At 41.0% G+C, this 18,259-nt stretch overlaps 2 protein-coding genes across 3 annotated transcripts in view; one reads left to right on the forward strand and one right to left on the reverse strand.

Moving 5' to 3' along the window:
• On the forward strand, positions 1–14,334 carry ptk2bb (protein tyrosine kinase 2 beta, b). 2 transcript variants are annotated; one of them, XM_058056251.1, is made up of 31 exons: positions 1–117; positions 3,928–4,154; positions 4,563–4,741; positions 4,838–4,925; positions 5,023–5,102; positions 5,203–5,265; positions 5,482–5,536; positions 5,610–5,750; positions 5,824–5,898; positions 5,984–6,082; positions 6,155–6,272; positions 6,350–6,389; positions 6,490–6,521; positions 6,595–6,639; positions 6,713–6,810; positions 7,857–7,938; positions 8,011–8,111; positions 8,184–8,299; positions 8,383–8,483; positions 8,586–8,675; positions 8,789–8,993; positions 10,263–10,371; positions 10,514–10,573; positions 10,641–10,766; positions 10,843–10,995; positions 11,203–11,238; positions 11,331–11,355; positions 12,476–12,510; positions 12,576–12,710; positions 12,824–12,904; positions 13,856–14,334. In XM_058056251.1, exons 2-31 carry the CDS (start codon positions 3,957–3,959, stop codon positions 14,069–14,071), a joined length of 2,982 nt encoding a protein of 993 aa, XP_057912234.1. In that variant the 5' UTR covers positions 1–117; positions 3,928–3,956; the 3' UTR covers positions 14,072–14,334. The 2 variants fall into 2 exon arrangements, with proteins under 2 accessions (XP_057912234.1, XP_057912232.1); XM_058056249.1 differs by having other exon boundaries at positions 10,843–11,238.
• The window catches only part of chrna2b (cholinergic receptor, nicotinic, alpha 2b (neuronal)), an 11,734-nt gene continuing 5,873 nt past the window's right edge, over positions 12,399–18,259 (reverse strand). The window contains exons 5-6 of the mRNA XM_058056252.1: positions 16,309–17,407; positions 12,399–15,740 (exon numbers count right to left, since the gene is read on the reverse strand). Of these exons, the coding sequence (XP_057912235.1) occupies positions 15,615–15,740; positions 16,309–17,407 (1,225 nt within the window). The 3' untranslated portion in view covers positions 12,399–15,614. The remainder of the gene's footprint in view (positions 15,741–16,308; positions 17,408–18,259) is intronic.

The following is an 18,259-nucleotide window of genomic DNA, read 5'->3' on the forward strand; positions in this document are numbered from 1 at the left end:
CTACACACAGAAGGGAGAGAGTGAGGCGAGCTGCCACACAACACAGACTCACTCAGCCTTTCTCAAGGGATTACTTCTAATTTCATTATTCCTGAGGGGATTAATACATACCGGCAGGTAAGAGTCCATATTGAGTCTTTTTAAAACACTACTTTCGTGCAGGTGAGTTGGCTAAAATGTTGCTACAAGTGGCTGCAACACGCTCATGATATATGTTATGTGTGCGGGTAAAGGCAATAAAACCTACAAACAGGCCTCTGTTTTGTAAAAAAAGATCACCATAATCCTTATGAATAAGTAGATCATTGCATTATTATTGCACAAGGTGGCTGCTGGTGTTTTTGATGTGATATAATGATTATAAAAGAATAAAGCTGTGATTTTAGCTGCCATTTTATTCCAAGAAGCAGGAGAGGGAGAGCGAGAGAGAGAGAGAGAAAGAGAGGGAGAGAGAGAGGGAGAGAGAACTTTGTTCAGCAGTGCAAGTCTGTGCAGGTGAGCACACAGAGTGCCACATTCCAACGTCTGCCTGAGGGTCAACTTGCAACATGCAGACAGACCCTCAAGACCAGGGATATTCACTCCATGTCCCCAAAGCGAAGGACCACGAGCCACATTTCTTCCTTCAATATTGTCTTTACTTTGCGTATAATATCAGTGAAGTTCTACCACATGCAAGACAAATGTTAACGCTAGTCTAAGGTCCCCTACTGCACCTACGCTGGTTGGAGATCTATCTATATGACACTAAGACACAAATGCTGGTCAAAGACCCTATTTATGGCAGGAGTTCCCTGCTGTTTTTTATGATGTACTGCAAAAACTGTAGTCAAACAATACCATAGGACAGAAGCACTCTGCTGTTTTTAAAAGAATCTATGCCATAGGACACAGTACTTTGCTGTTTTTAAGAATCTATTGCAAAAACAGTAGTCAAACATATTCCCTACGACAGAAGCACTCTGCTGTTTTTAAGAGTCTATTCCATTGGACAGGAGTACTCTGCTGTTTTTAAGAGTCTATTGCAAAGACGGTAGTCAAAAATATTTCCAAGGACAGTAGCACTCTGCTGTTTTTTTTAAGAATCTATTCCTTAGAACAAGAGTACTCTGCTGTTTTTAAGAATCTAATGCAAAAACAGTAGTCAAACATTTTCCCTACGACAGAAGCACTTTGCTGTTTTTAAGAGTCTATTCCCTAGGACAGAAGCACTCTGCTGTTTTTAAGAATCTATTCCATAGGACAGGAGTACTCTACTGTTTTTATAAGAATCTATTGCAAAGATGGTAGTCAAACATCCTCCCTAGGACAGGAGTGTTCTGCTGTTTTTAAGAATCTATTGCAAACATAGTTGTCAAGCATCCTCCCTAGGACAGGAGTGCTCTGCTGTTTTTAAGAATCTATTGCAAAGACGGTCGTCAAACATATTCCCTAGGACAGAAGCACTCTGCTGTTTTTAAGAATCTATTCCATAGGACAGGAGTACTCTGCTGTTTTTAAGAATCTATTGCAAAGATGGTAGTCAAACATATTCCGTAAGACAGAAGCACTCTGCTGTTTTTAAGAATCTATTCCATAGGACAGGAATATTCTGCTGTTTTTAAGAATCTATTGCAAAGACGGTAGTCAAACATCCTCCCGATGACAGGAGTGTTCTGCTGTTTTTAAGAATCTATTGCAAACATAGTTGTCAAGCATCCTCCCTAGGACAGGAGTGCTCTGCTGTTTTTAAGAATTTATTGCAAAAGTAGTAGGTAGTTGCATTTGCTGCAAAAACACTCGTCAAACATGCTTCCGAAGACAGTAGTATGGAGTTGTTTTTAAGGATGTACTGTAAAAACAGTAGTCAAACATACTCCGGAGGACAGTAGCACACTGCTGTTTTTAAGGATGTAGTGCAAAAACGGTAGTCAGATAATGCAGATGGTAGCAGATCAGCAACAGGAGAGTTATGCTGTTTTTAGGAAAGTTTTTTTTTTGTATAGCTCATGAAATGTTAGGTGGGTGTAGTTTGTCTAAAAGTGCTTCAAGTTGACTATTTTTCAATTCAAGTCCACTTCAAGGACACTCATCGAGCCAGCCAAGTATTGTAGGGGATCACAAACTGAAGATGCGTTTGTACCACAAGTGGCTGGGAAATTTGGTTCTCTCATTCGTCACTGGCACTGCTTCAAGTAGCAGTTAAAAGATGGAAGAATGTAAAGAAAGTCCCAGCTTAGGTTGATGTTTATGCTGCTGCTGCCGAGTACTCCTGTTTATGGTTACTACATGTCCAGTTCAGCTTTTTGGAAGGAGATAAAAGATCTCTCCCTGGATTATCTGTTGCCATAACAACAATGTGAGTGCGTGAACACTGTGCCCTAGAAAGTGTCACTTTGTTTCTCTCCAAAAAAAGGATAATCGAATGATGCAAGAGAATAAAAAACATGATTGTTTGCACATTTTGTAAATGTTCTTGTCTTTGACATTGCAAACAGTCTGTAACTGGCAATTTATTTCCCTGTTTTTCTCTAACACATCGGTCAAGTTAACCTCCTTCAACTCTCATACGCCCAGGTCGTGATGGTGCAACGTGCTGCACCCTCATCTCTCATTCTCTTTTCATGACACACACATACATGAGAATGCACACACAAACACACCCACCCGTGGCCCTGCTGGGGAATGCACGGCCTCAGGCTAACAAAACACAAGCTTGCATTACACCATAGCCTGACAGAAGCAATGCGGTACGCAGAGTTTGGTTTGGGAGAATATAAAAAAAAAAAAAACTTTTGACAATCAGAAGGAAGCTGAGGATGCTCTGTGTAGTCAGGTGGGTGGACATGTGTTATATCAGCAGCTACATGTTGTGAAAAGATGTTGGAAGTTCTCTAGAAAAACTCTGAGTCTCTCGTTAAGTACACACTTAAAGCATAGTTTCAAAATATAATTTTTCACTTTGGTGTAGTGTCTTTGCAACATAGAGTACCTTAGCTGTCGTTCGAATACCGAAACAATTTGCACTGGGATTTTGCACAATTCATGCAGAAAACAATGTGAAATTTCCTTTAGATGACGAATTAACAAGAAACATGAACATTTACTGTCATGTTTATCTCGACTGAAGAACCTGTTTATGTATCTTAGCAAAATAACTCAGAACAACAGCTAGCTAGTCTGCAAACTAGCACTGGAAATACTGTATGACTCATTAACTAGGGGTGTCCTGCTCAGATACTGATATAAGTCTAACCCCAACATGACTAACCCTATTGCACATCTGAAGCAAGAGCTCAAAAAACAGCATGAGTCTCCCGCTCCCCCAACAACCAAAGCCGTGCAAAACATCTTTAAATCATGAGAAAGGGAGTTTTTCCTAGTATAATCACTTGATCAAGTCTTTTCTAATACTTTTATAGGGACATCCTATCATTGCTGGTGGATTCATTTACAGCAGGGGTCTCAAACTCAATTTACCTGGGGGCCACCGGAGCTAGGTTCTGGGTGAAGCCGGGCCACATCAGGTTTAAAAAAACAAAAACAAAACGCCTTTATTAAAAACTGGAAAAAAAAATCTATCTTCAATGCTTTTGCTTCTGCTATACCCTACACTTTTTCAGTACTTTGGTTCCGTTTTTCCACACCAAAATATATTTTATTTTATTTTATTCCAAATCATTTCCTGCATTTATTTGTACCCAGCTTCATAAGCCTTTAGCTTAATTGCTAATCCAAAGCAAAACAGGGCGGGGTAACAGGGTAGGGTAACAGTATGGGCGGGGCAAAATCATGTTAATTGTGTCCGGTGTGCACACAGCTTTAAGCTGTCATTTCAACATTAAACTTTGGTATCAAGGTTGGGGCCTCAAACTAGCGTCTTGCGGGCCACATTTGGTCCGCGAGTTTGAGACCCCTGATTTACAGTATCTCTTCTCCTCTCCTAAGGATGATATGAGCCCCACCCCACCGTGACCATGTACGAGGTGATGTCCGGTGACACCCTGTCCTGGAAGGTGCCCAGTCCAAGACCGAGTGGTACCGACTCCAGTCCAGAGGCGCAGTTCACCGGGGAGGGAGGACCGGTTAAGATCCTGAAAGTGTGCTTCTGCACCAACAATACCCTGGGCAAGAACTTCAAGCTGGTCAAGTGTGACAGCTCCTGGCAAATCAGGGTGAGCGCGCAATGAGGAAAGTATGAGGATTGTAGATAAAGCTTATCTTGGAGAATTCCTATCACTAATTAATCCAATAGGAATTAGTGGTTTTGGTTGGTTTGCTTTGGACTGAATCTGTGGAAGAACTATCATGAAACACCAAAAAGAGAGGAGTGACATGGTTACTTTTTCTTTATCGATTAATCAATGTTGTTCTGGAACCAGAGTTGACACTTCCAACTTTGCTTACAGCTTTATGATCCGTGGGGCAAAAATAAGCAAAATACACATATGGATAAATAATAACTGAGCAAACGCTGCGAGCAGGGTTCGAACCTACGCAGGAAGATCCCATTGAATTTCGAGTCCAACCACCCGGCCATCACAGCTGTTGAAAAGCACAACTTCCTCCTTGTCATCCCACAGGCGATAATCCAGTCAATACTGATCAGTGGGCGACTCGGCCCGAATATTCAACACGCAGGATGCTACGGCCTCATGCTCAAACACCTCAAGTCAGAGGAACTTCACTGGCTTCATCCCGATCTGACCGTCGGAGAGGTGGAGCAGCGCTACGAGAGCCATCACGTGGAAGCCGAGTGGAGGTAAACGGAGTTGTGGGACAAACACAGATATCAAACGGTTGACTGTCCCGTGTTGGTGGCATTTTGGTGATATTTTATCTTCCATTGATCCGACAGGTACGACCTTCGTATCAGATACATTCCCGTCAACTTCCTGGAAAGGTTCAAAGACGACCGATCAACACTTGTGTACTTCTACCAACAGGTGACAAGACACATTGATTTGCTTACAGGGTGGCTCAAAGCTAATTTGTTTTGTGTTTTGTTTTTTTTTTCTTGGTTGATGATGATTCTGACGGCAGGTACGGAGCGACTACATGCAGTACCATGCCAGTAAAGTCAGCGATGGGATGGCGCTACAGCTTGGTTGCTTGGAGATCAGGTGAGTCGGACACAAGATGGTCAACTACTTGGAATTGTAGTAAGTCCTACATTTTATACATTTTTTTTATGGCTAATTATTTACATTTGTCATCTTCTAGGAGGTTCTACAAAGACATGAATGCAAAGGGGCTAGAGAAGAAGTCAAACTTTGAGCTGCTGGAGTAAGTTTGCAGGCTAATTAGCATGGGAAGATAGAAACGTATCATGAGTGGTCAGTATCCGGACATCTTATCTTATTCTCATGGAAATTGATTTGGTTAGCGTCCGTTTCAGTTAGAGTCTGACCTTCTGGAACAAATCCGCTAACCAATGTACCACTGTGGTACTTCAGCCAATAATTCTGACTGTTTTCCTCCATCTTTTCTGCACACGTGAAGAAAAGAAGTGGGGTTGGACCTTTTCTTTCCTCAGGAGCTGATTAACAGCATGAAGGTAAACATGGATGAACTGCCTGATTTTGCCTGACGTGACTGGAATACATTTTTTCCACGCTGTTGTTGTTCAGTCAAAGCAACTACGCAAGCTGATCCAGCAGACGTTCCAGCAGTTTGCGACGCTGAAGGAGGACGACTGTATGCTGAAGTTCTTCGAAACGCTCAAGGAGTTTGTCAGCTTCGACGAGGAGGTCATCCCGTGCGAACTGGTGGTGAGTACAGGACCGCAATTCCAGATATGTGCCTCCGTTTGTCGTTCCAAGTCCAATTGCAAACTTATTCCAGCAAGGCTGGAGTCTTGCTGTCGAGTTGGTCATCGGTGGAAGAGGAATCCGCCAACGCACGCAGAAGAATTCAGCGGTGAGTATGGTGAACATTCCGAGAAATAGCCAACAACAAATAGCCCACCATAACATTTTCTCATATTCTCATTCTGGCATCTCAGCCTGTCTTTCTGGCCGACTTCAAGCAGATAAAGAAAATACAATGTTTATCTCAGAGCGACGGCAAGGCACTTATAAATCTTGAAGTAGAGGGCAGACAAGTAAGTAGAACCCAAGTCAAGCATCACACCTTCTTACACTGGATGTATCATGTTGTCGTGTCTTTCCATCAGCGTCTGTCCATCAATGTGGCCACCGTCCCCATGGCCGAGAACATGATGGACCTCATCGATGGATATTGGCGCATGGAAAACAATTCGGATGATTCTATCATCTACAGACAAAATCACGGTGCGTGCCAGAGTTGGAATTCATTCACTTGTCAGTCTACCAAATTGGCTAACATGAGTTGTGTCATATTTGTTAAGATTCCAGCACAAGAAGTTCCCTTCCAGAGATTCCGACAGGGTGAATCCATTTTTTTTTCAGCTTTGGAATATTAGAAAACAAAACAACAACACACTTGTTTGAGAAGTCATCATTAATTCTGGTATTTTCTCCTAAGTAGCAGAGACACTAGCACAGTCCGACACAGTATGGGTGAGTCCATTTCCGAAGTATGCAAGTATTCTGAAGTAAGTATGACTAGGAATCTTTTCTTATGTATTTTCAGGGTCAGATATCTATTGTGAGATTCTCGACGAAAGGCCTAGATCAGGTTTGTTTTACTTGTGACAGATTTAAGTTAAAAAAAAATACAGCCTGCTTTAACAAAATGTATGTTTCCAAAGCTGTCAAATATGGAATCGACCGCAGCGATATCACACTCGGACGAATTCTCGGAGAGGGTTTTTTTGGCGAGGTGTACGATGGAGTTTACACAGCAACGGTGAGTAAACCTATATCTTAAACTACTATTAACGATTGACAAAAGAAACTCTATCACTGAAGCATAAAGACATCAACTTTCTAACATCGGTACATGCATGCTGTATATTTTACCTATATTTACGTATAAACCATTACAGTTTCATGATGAATGAGATGTGTTTTTGCAGAAAATATATCCTATTTTCATTCATTTTTACCAAAAATCACAAATGTGTGGGGATGGATGACGGTACACTGTAACTCTGCACTTGTCCAACGCAATAGATGCCATATACATATAACATACGACAACATGACATGAAGGAGTGGGACACAAATGTTAGCAATGCTAGCATAGCTATGTGAGCTACAGTGCTAACATCAGGCTAGGCTCATCGATTCGCTGAAGAAAAACAAAATGCTGATACTTACAACTCCCACGTCCGCAGCTGACAGTTGGTAGAGCTGCAGGCTTCATTTTAAGTGGTGGTATACGCTCGCCCATCTAGCGAGGGCATTCATTCATTCATTTTCTACCGCTATTTCCTCACGAGGGTCGCGGGGGGTGCTGGAGCCTATCCCAGCTGTCTTGGGGCGAGAGGCGGGGTACACCCTGGACTGGTGGCCAGCCAATCACAGGGCACATATAGACAAACAACCATTCACACTCACATTCATACCTATGGACAATTTGGAGTGGCCAATTAACCTAGCATGTTTTTGGAATGTGGGAGGAAACCGGAGCTCCCGGAAAAAACCCACGCATGCAAGAGAACATGCAAACTCCCCACAGGGTGGAATTGGTCTCCTTGCTGTGAGGTCTGCGCACTAACCACTAGACCACCGTGCCGCCCTAGCGAGGGCAGTGCTTCTCAATTATCTTCTGTCATGCCTCCAGCAGGGGACAGAAATGTCTGAAACTGATAACATCTATTAATTTATCCATACTGTATCTATACTGTACAGATTCAACTCAAACCTGAAACCAGTGAAATGCAACAATCTGTGGAAATATATTGTATGGTCAAATTGCATGTTTTGTTCTATTGTGCACTGACTAAACAGAATGGAAACAAGACCAATGTAGCAGTCAAGACATGCAAGGACTGCTCACCTGACGTCATGGAGAAGTTCATGAGTGAAGCAGGTAGGATTTGGGCTAAAGACATGCTTAAATAACAACATCAAACGTGTGAACACGTGTCAACTTTTGCGTCAGTCATCATGAAGAACCTCGACCATCCTCACATCGTCAAACTCATCGGAATCATCGAGGACAATCCTGTGTGGATCGTCATGGAGCTTTATCAGTACGGAGAGGTGAGTGATGGCTTGGCGTAAAATCCAGAGAGTGAGGAAAAATTGTGACGCGTGTGTTGGAAATGTCCACAGCTCGGGAACTACCTGACTGAAAACCAGAACACGTTGACAAACATGACTCTGGTGCTGTTCAGCCTGCAGATCTGCAAGGCTCTCGTCTACCTCGAAGGTGTCAACATGGTGCACAGGTCAGTGACCACTACTGTATAATTGTTTAACCCTGCATATGTACATTCGTTAACATTTATTTCTACCTTATACATTGTTACAGAGACATTGCAGTTCGTAACGTGTTGGTCGCCAGTCCCGAATGTGTAAAGCTTGGAGACTTTGGACTGTCACGATACATTGAGGATGAAGAGTACTACAAAGGTTATTAGTCTTCAAATATAACAAACTCAAATGATGACCTGCTGGCTGAACCACAATATTAGAAACTTCTCACTAAAATACAGTGCAAATCTAAAATTACAGCATCTGTGACACGATTGCCAATCAAGTGGATGGCGCCGGAATCCATTAACTTTAGACGTTTCACCTCGGTCAGCGACGTTTGGATGTTTGGTGAGTTTTCCGTTGACTTTTTGGTTAGTGTACCTCATAGGTAAACCACAAGAGGGCAGCAATATCATTAGATAGAAATAAGAGTTGGCTCACGCCTACGTTGACCCCCAAAGCTGTGTGCATGTGGGAGATCATGAGTCGAGGCCAGCAGCCGTTCTTCTGGCTGGAGAACCGAGATGTCATCAACCAGTTGGAGCAAGGCATCAGGCTGCCCAAGCCTGAAAACTGCCCCCCAGCGCTCTACTCCCTCATGACCCGCTGCTGGGCCTACGACCCCAGAGAGAGGCCCAACTTTACCGAGCTGGTGGTCAAAATCAGGTAGTGACAAACTATTTGTTTGACAATACAATCAAAGAAAAGTGCATGATACTCACAGTATATAGTTATATATAGTCATAAATTAATCTAATACATGTTTAAAAGTATGTTTTTAAACTACAATTTAAAAAATGTCAAAGTAAAATGTAAAAGCATTTCAATATATTGACATTTAAGATACAATTGTACACACCTCTGAAGAGTGTATGCCATTAATCTATTTTTTGAGGTTATATTTTGTCTTAATTGTAAAAACAAAACATTCTTATGACAAAGATGAGAAGGCACCACACATGGCGGCTAGTTAATCATAGCAGAGTAAGTACTCACACTTGAAGCCTGATAGACATCTCCAGTGCTTCTGCATAGTGAAGACATTCGCTCTTCTGTATGGACACAAGCATTTTATCAAAGATCAAACCACTATATCCATGAATATTATTAAAATAATGCAGTGTGAACCGTTTAAATTAATTTTCCAATTTGTCTCTTGTATGTCAAATACTGTGTTCAGTATTTTAAAACAAGTTTTCAATGTTTATTACAAACTTTACACACGAAGTGGCAACAGCAAACTTTTACTGTATTCGGCAGCCTCGTAGTGACGTCATCTCATCCACGCATGCGCGTTCTAAGTGCGTTCAAAACTAGCAAGCGCGAGGATGTTTAGCTAGCGGCAAAGAGTGTGTACAAATTAAGCATAATAAGGCGGAAATAAGTCTTTAAAACACTCGAAATATATCACAGTGGATCGAAATATACACATTAAACAATGGTTACACTTCAAGAGAGCAAAGAATCGTAACGAATAGTAGGCAAATGATCTGACAGGGCTGTGCAGATACAATCATTGCGTGCTTGTTCCCTGTTAATGTCATCGGAATGATGCTTCAAAATCGCTCAACATACTTATCAACATGTATAACTGTTCGCAATACATTAACAAAACAACATGGCAAACCCACAAGCGACTGAACATACCTGAAAAAGTCTCTGGCAGTTTAGAATGACGACGCATGATGGCCGCAATTTCCCCCTTCTGGCTTCTGCAGGCATAACTAATCAACTCCGAGTGGTCAATTTTGATGACCAAGATGGCAGATCCGCTGCAATAGGCATATTTAAGGTGTTTAAACGCCGTTTTTTAACCATATTAACCCCAGTCACATACAGTAAATTAAAATTAAACATCATAGCACATTCACAGTAACCTTATATACTCATATACGTAAAGTAAATAAAATGTGACCCTCAATCATGTCTGGTCAGTGATGTCCACAAGATGGAGAAGGAACAGGAAGTGGAGCGGGAGAGGGACAGAGCACGCTCCACCAGATTCTTTGACTCCAAATTCAACTTTAACGAGCCTCCTCCCAAGGTAGTGTACTATTCTCAAACTGTGGCACAAGTACCCTCAGTAGTACGAGGACTCTATCTAGTGGTACATCAATACCATAGATTAAAATATACATACTGTATATTAAGCTACATTCCGTCCATCTGTTTACCTCCAATTGTAGCCTTCAAGGATGAAATCAGGGCGTTTTGGGAACACGCTCAGCATCGGCCTACACATTCAGGTACATTTCAGCACAGGTTTAAATTCCATTTTAAACCCAGTTTTGATAATATTGTGTGTGTATGCAGCTGAACGAGGCTTTGTGTGCCAGTTCTCCCGACCTGGCCAGCCCATGTGACTATCAGTCCCCCGTGGACTCCATGAACTCCACGCTGCCGCTGCCTCTCAGGTCCCCACGCCGTCGCAGCATGGGGGTACAGAACTTGAACCTTTTCTACATTGTGGTTGTCTCCAGCTATAATTTGAATTGACTGATTGACTATCTCCCAGGAGAACGAGTTCCACAGGTTGGAGCCCAACAGCCGCGAAGACGCCCAACGACTGTGGCAGAGGGAGCGTCAGCAAATGCACGCCACCCTCCGCCGCCAGAAACAACAAATGGCGGAGGATGAAAAGTGGCTGGAGAAAGAGGAGAGACTCCTGGTGGGGAACAGAGCTACGCTAAGTTTTGTCAACCCGCTGTCCCTGTGCCCCCCCAATCCAGACGCTGGCGTGGCCCAGGGCGGTGTCGTCCCCTTCGCCCGCTCCAGGCGTCCCACTAGTCTTAAAGTCAATGTCCCCCTGCTTACTGTTCCAAAGAGGGGATCCATGTCGCTTTTCTATAAAATGAACCTGCCTGTTCTTTTGCAGGACCCCATTGGACCAGAAGACCACTCTCCTCCAGTGGTATGCCCCGCCCCTTTTTCTTATGACCTCACTCTCTTTTCTAATATTATTCCATCATCCTCATGAGGCGTGCTTTTGTCTTGTCTTTGCAGTCCAAGGAAGAGGATGCTGAAAATGGTATTCTATAAAGTCTTTAACAATGAGAAAAAAGAGTTAAGACATAAAAGCAATATATTTATTAGAAAAAAATATAATTTGCCAAAATTTTTATTAAATAAATAATTTAATTTGCATATAGTGTAAATATTCTTGTAATAATGAAACTGTTTTTAAATTGAAATTTTCATCCAACCAAATTTATTAATAATAATAATCATAATATCACTGGGGTGTCCAAACCTGATGACAATATTTTTTATTGTAAATTTACCTCTTTATTTTTGTAATTTTCAGACTTATTTCTTGTATATTTAACAACTTTATTCTCGAAATATCAGACTATTTTAATACACGGTCGTAACAGGCATTGCCTGAGACAGCGATGAAATGTGGGGACTTGTGTGACCTTTGCCCTTGGCAAAGGTAATATTAGGACTTTTTCTTACTTTCTTACGTTTTCTTTACGACTTAATCTGGTCAATTTTATGATTTTTCTTGTAAATTTACAACTTTATTTTCAAAATATCAGTATTTTAATACTCCGTCGTAGCAGGCATTGCCTGAGACAGCTATGAAAAGGATGAACGTGACATTTGGCCTTGGACAAAGGTAACGTGACTTTTTTGTGATAAATTTCTCATAAATTTTATGACTTTTCTTCTATTAAATTTACGACTTTAGTCTCGTCAATTTTATGACTTTTCTTCTTGTAAATTGACTTTATTCTCAAAATAGACTATTTTTATGAAAATGGGGAACTTATGAGGAGACCTGTTGCCTAGGCCAAAGGTAACATTACAACTTTATTTCTTGTAAGTTTACAGTTTTATTTTTTGCAATTTTCCGACTTTTTTCTCGTAAATTTATGAGTCAAAGCATCATAAATTTTCTCTCAGAATCTCAGATTTTCTTTGTGGACCCTGTTGAAGGAAAAAGTTTGGACACCCCTGTGCCAACATAAGTTAGACGAGTAAGCAAAGTTAAAGTAAATACATTAAAATTAGAGTGGTCTTTTTTTATTTTTAACATGTAGCTTTTCCATGCATCTAAATAAGGTGACCAAAACATGAAAAACATAAAACAGTAGAAATCATAGTGTTGAAAAATGAGCTTTATTCTCTGTGTTTGTGTCCCACAGGTCCACCACAAAAGCCCCCGAGACTCACAGCACAGGTAATTATCACAACCTTTTGCCCGTATTGCCTTTAAATGCAACATTCCCTGGCGTCCTTTCTCAGCCGGCCCCCACAGCCGAACTGGACCGCTCTGACGACAAAGTGTACCATTACGTCATGGCCTTGGTCAAAGTGGTGGTCCAGCTCAAGAACGACATAGTCAACTTGCAGCCCGAACAGTACATCACCGTCGTGAAGGTGCACGCACACAAACCTTGTCATGCATTCCCTTTCATGCCGCGTGGACACTTTTCAAAGTAGTTATGAAATTGAAGTGTGTCGTTAAAGTGATGTGTGATCTCTGCTCGCAGTCTGTGGGGATGGCCTTAAGGGATCTGATTGGCAGTGTGGATGATATACTGCCCTCTCTGCACGAGTCTGTGCGCACCGAGGTACCACCAACTGTCTCATTTGTGTTTTTTTTTTCCACGTAGGAACTCATGGCAATAGAAATCATCTCTTCCAGGGACATGTCAGACATGTGCAGGCAATGCCGACACATTCCTCACTGTCATACAAGTGGAAAAATAAGTTAGAATATTAACATGACGTTCTTAGCTTTAATCATGAATGAGGACACAATAAAGCGGAAAGATAAGTGTAAATGATATATTTGAAAACATGCAACAATGCCTATTGTAGCTAGCCATTGTTAGCGCAATGTCTCCAAATTTTTTTTTTGTTGCCATTTATCCATAAACAGAACACACACAAAAAATCCAAACACAATAAACATGGATTCAATTAAATAAATCATGTCAAATTGGAATTCATGAATTAGAATATGAAATCGGTGAAATTGTACTTTTTTCAGGCTCGAGTTTTAGACATTTTAATTAATGAACGGCCAATTTCATCAATTATATCACTAATAAAACAATTATTTTAGATGTGATTATTTTTATTTTTGTTTTTAAATAATTCATAATAATATATGTAATAGTTTTTATTAAAAATATATCACATAATATACATTATTCATTTTATTTAATACTTTTTATTTAACACCATTAATATATTTTATTTAATTCTACTTAATATTTGTAACTTTAATATTAATTTGAATTTCAATGATTTTATTTATTTTTATTACTTAAAAAAATCTATATATATTCTATAAATATTTCTATTTTAATTTGAAGGGCCTGCGCCCCTGGAAAATATTCCTCAAATCGTGTTTATTTGAAGGCGGCATCTACAGTGCATTATGGACGACATACAAAAGTAGCTAGTCTGGGTTTGTTTTTTGTTTGACAAATCTACTGCCCCATAGTGATGCGTTCAGGGCCCAAACATGCTTTCTTCGGCACTAAAGAATTAAAGCCACGGCGTTGATTTTTCAGATCGAGGGCACTCAGAAGCTGCTGAACAACGACATGGGCGACCTGATCAGAAAGATGCATCTGGCTCAGCAGAACGCCATCACGTCTCTGAAGGACGAGTGCAAGAAGCAGATGCTGGCAGCGGCTCACAACCTGGCTATGGACAGCAAGAACATGCTGGACGCCGTGGACCAGGCCAGGGTCAGGGCCGACCTGGCTAAACCTGCGGTCCTCTGACACGGACATTCATGTGAAACCATCTCACCTCTTGTTCCTGTTCGCTCAACCATAGATGTACATGCTGTAGATCCATGCTGGCTATCTTTCACAGAGGCATCACTTCTATTGTGGCTGTGGATGATATTGATAATGTTTCTGATTAAGGATGTACAGGAATAGGAACAAGTTGTGCATTCTAAAGGGGTTTTTAATTGTTGTCATTTATAGCGCTGGTTCTCAAGACAGGAAGTCAAAAATGTCATTAAATATGTAATATACAACTCATGTCTGACTTATTTTGAAATGCAATTGAGCAATATTTCAGTTGTCTTCATCCTTCCTGTACAGTATGTACATTGCACAGTTAGAGGTGAAATACTGATGATGATGATGATGATATTTCATTTTAATTTCATTTATTCTTATGCGTGCAGTTAACATGTTGTTCCCCGTTTCTAAAATGTCTACTCATGTTTCAAAACATGACAGGCAATACTTTTGCTTGGTTCGACTCAAATAAAAGTATACACAATATAATAAAGAAATATAAATACAATCCAAGTGAAAACTAAAAGTGGGCGAAAAATTCCTTAAATTAAAAAAAATTTAAAATAAAATTCAAAAGTAAATAAACTGCATTATTATAAAAAATTAAGTGTAAAAATAAAAACAAAATAAAAATGACTCAAATAAAAGCATATGTTTTTTTTCAAAATTAAAAATATTAGAAATGACTTAAATAAAAGGATAAAAAAATTATAAAAAAATAAAAGCTAAAAAATGAAATAAAAATGTCTACAAAATAATAAAACAACGTATAAATATAAAAATTACTTAAATGAAATTATGAAAAATGAATAAAAATAAAATGAATTAAATAATAAAATGAATTAAATAAAAATTCACAAAATAACAAACAAATAAACACCAAAATGACTTAAATAAAAGCATAAGAAAGTATAATAATAAATAAAAATGACCTAAATAAAAGTGTAAAAAACAATTGAAATTCATTGGGTCGCGACTTCACGCCCATGGACAAATATCCCATGCTGAGACCATTGGAGAACCCCCGATTCATAGAATAATCCCTCTCAATTAAGCTTAAGCTGCAAATATTCAGTAAGAAAAGTATTTCCAAAAGGCTCCTGTTACTGTACCACATGCTATCATAGCCCAAAGTTAGTTATTCTACAATCCGTACTTCTAAATAAACCAAGTAAAGGCTGTAAACAAAGCACTACAATCTAACCATACACTTTGGGCACTTTATGGGCCCGACTGGACGTGTGATAGCTAACATTTTTAGCATTAAGGCTAAGGTGAAGTGTTGACATGACCTAGATAGCCAGGTGCCAGAACGCTAACAATGCTAACATTAGCATGAGTCCAATCAGGTTGGTTGGGAATTAGCTGAAAAGAGACTAAACAAAAAGATGCCATGGTTAAAGTGGCTTCATAGTAGCGCCATTAGCACAACCACAGTGGAGTTGGGCTACATGTGAAGTAAAAACCACCCGGCGGTGCGGACATGTTTTCATGTGTGAATACAACCGCTACGTTAGATCATGCCTGCAAGCCAAGGAGGCAGGAAGAGGCCGATGGTCCCCAGCAGGCAGACGATGATGAACATCCACAAAAAGATGCGGTCGATCACCATGGCAACGTACTTCCAGTCCTCTTTCACCTGCGTCCCAAATGGGAAACAGAAAGTGACCCAAAAAGTCTTTCAAACTTGACTCAAAATATATATATTTTTTAAAATATGTATATATTGATATTGTTTGCCACTGACAATAATCAACAATAACATGAACAATAACATCATATGAGGTAATATGATGCTGTACCCTACTACAGTATGGTATAGTACAGTAGCAATGGTATGGTAATAAAAAATATTCAAATGCTACTCACGGTAAAGTCAGAAACAGAACACACAAAATAAACATGGATTCAATTAAATAAATCTTGTCAAATTGGAATTCATGAATTAGATTATGAAATCGGTGAAATTGTACCTTTTTCAGGCTCTAATTTTAGACATTTTAATTAATGAACGGCCAATTTAATCAATTATCTCACTAATAAAACAATTATTTTAATTATGTGATGATTTTTATTTTTAAATAATTCATAATAATATATGTAATAGTTTTTATTAAAAAAATATAACATAATATACATTATTCATTTTATTTAATATTTTTATTTAACACCATTAATATATGCTAAATGCTACAAATGCTACTCACGCTAAAGTCGGCATCCTCAGCCCTCAGGTGGTCGGCGATGTAGTGCACTCCTTCCAGAGCGTGGATGATGCTTGGCGAGAGCGGGAAGTCCGCCACAGGAAGTTCATCTTTACCAGTCTGCTGGTTGCCACCGCCGCCGCCCCTACTTCCTGTCTGCTGCCTGCTCTTTTGCGGCGTCTTTTGCTGAGGCGGGGGCGTCGACCCCGGAAGCCTCGGCGATGGAGGGCGGAAGGAGAAATACGAGGTCAGCGTCCCCAGCTCCAGATCCTCCAAGGAGTTCTTGGAGGATTTGCCGTCTTTGGCCCAGGTGGCCGAAGTGCTGAGGAGGCCCGACTTGCACGGCGGCATCCGCCCACACTGGCGCTCCAGCAGCAGCCTGCGGCGCCGAGCATTGGGGGCCGGGCGCCGCATGAAGAGCCAGCGCGGGATGAGGTCCAGGAAGACGGAGTGGACCCAGCGTGGCATCTTGTGCGTGTTGGGGGAGCGGTGGTGAACGTTGAGGACAAAGACGGTGATGACGATGGACAGGGTGACGAAGATCATGGTGAAGAGCAGGTACTCGCCGATGAGTGGGATGACCAGCGAGGTGGACGGGATGATCTCGGTGATGAGCAGGAGGAAGACGGTGAGGGAGAGCAGCACGGAGATGCACAGCGTGATCTTCTCGCCGCAGTCGGACGGCAGGTAGAAGACGAGCACGGTGAGGCAGGAGATGAGCAGGCAGGGGATGATGAGGTTGATGGTGTAGAAGAGCGGCAGCCTCCTGATGATGAAGAAGTAGGTGATGTCCGGGTAGATCTCGTGGCAGCAGTCGTACTTCTTGGTGTTGTACGTGCCCACCGCGTTGATGATGGCCCACTCGCCGCTCTCCCAGTAGTTGTTCAGGTCCACCGTGTTCTCAATGCGCTCCAGGTCGATCTTGGCCTTGTCGTACGTCCAGGAGCCGAACTTCATCTTGCAGTTCTGCTGGTCGAAGGGGAAGAAGGTGACGTCGATGCTGCACGAGCTTTTGTAGATGGCCGGCGGCACCCAGAGGACTTTGCCGGTGTGGAAGAGGTGCGCCTTCGTCATGTGGGTGACCGCAAACTCCCCGTCGGCGCTGGAAGAGTGAAAGGAAGAGTGATCACATGACAACTATGGAACAGGAAATGGGCACACAGTTGTGGCCTCCTCCTGGCTCCTCGGTTAAAATATGCCACATAAGATCTATAAGGAGGTCAGTCTCGGCCTCAAGTGCTTTTTCTTTAGCTTTGGTAGAAGTGGTTGTACACACATCTCTGTCCTGGCTGATCAGTACAATACATCTAGGTCAGGCGTGTCTAAAGTGGGGCCCGTGTGCCGTTTGCGGCCTCTGGCGGCTTTTATATTGGCCTGCGGCACATTTAATACATGAATAAAGTCAAAATATTAAAAGAAAAAAGTTCTAATTTTACAAAAATAACATCATAACGTAATATTATCAGAAAAAATAACATAATTTTTCTAGCATAGTGATGAAAGATTAAAAATAAATCAAAACAATGACTGAATTAATTAAGGAAAATTACATGACAGAAAACACTATACTTTAAGTCAAAATATTAATACAGTCAATTAGAGTCATTTCTCACATTATCACCACCTCACTTTACCGTGTCCCCCCCCCCCCCAAAAAATGAATAAATGATGGCAATGGTAGACTATGGTCTATTATCAGTCAAAACATACCAAAATGTGTAGTATTGTGGTCACTAGGCGACAGTAATGACAACACTTTGAGACATTAGCTTACATTACTTTACCTTAACACTGCTTGAAGTCACCCGTGGCATGTTCGACATAAAATAGTTTAGAAAAAAGTTATCCTCTCATCTGTGTGGAAGTGGTAACTTTTTTACTTCTTAATTTGAGAATAAGGAAAAAAAGTTATCCTCTCATCTTGTGTGGAAGTGGTAACTTTATGGCTTCTTAA

Source organism: Doryrhamphus excisus, chromosome 19 (assembly GCF_030265055.1).
Source record: "Doryrhamphus excisus isolate RoL2022-K1 chromosome 19, RoL_Dexc_1.0, whole genome shotgun sequence".
NCBI lineage: Eukaryota > Metazoa > Chordata > Actinopteri > Syngnathiformes > Syngnathidae > Doryrhamphus > Doryrhamphus excisus.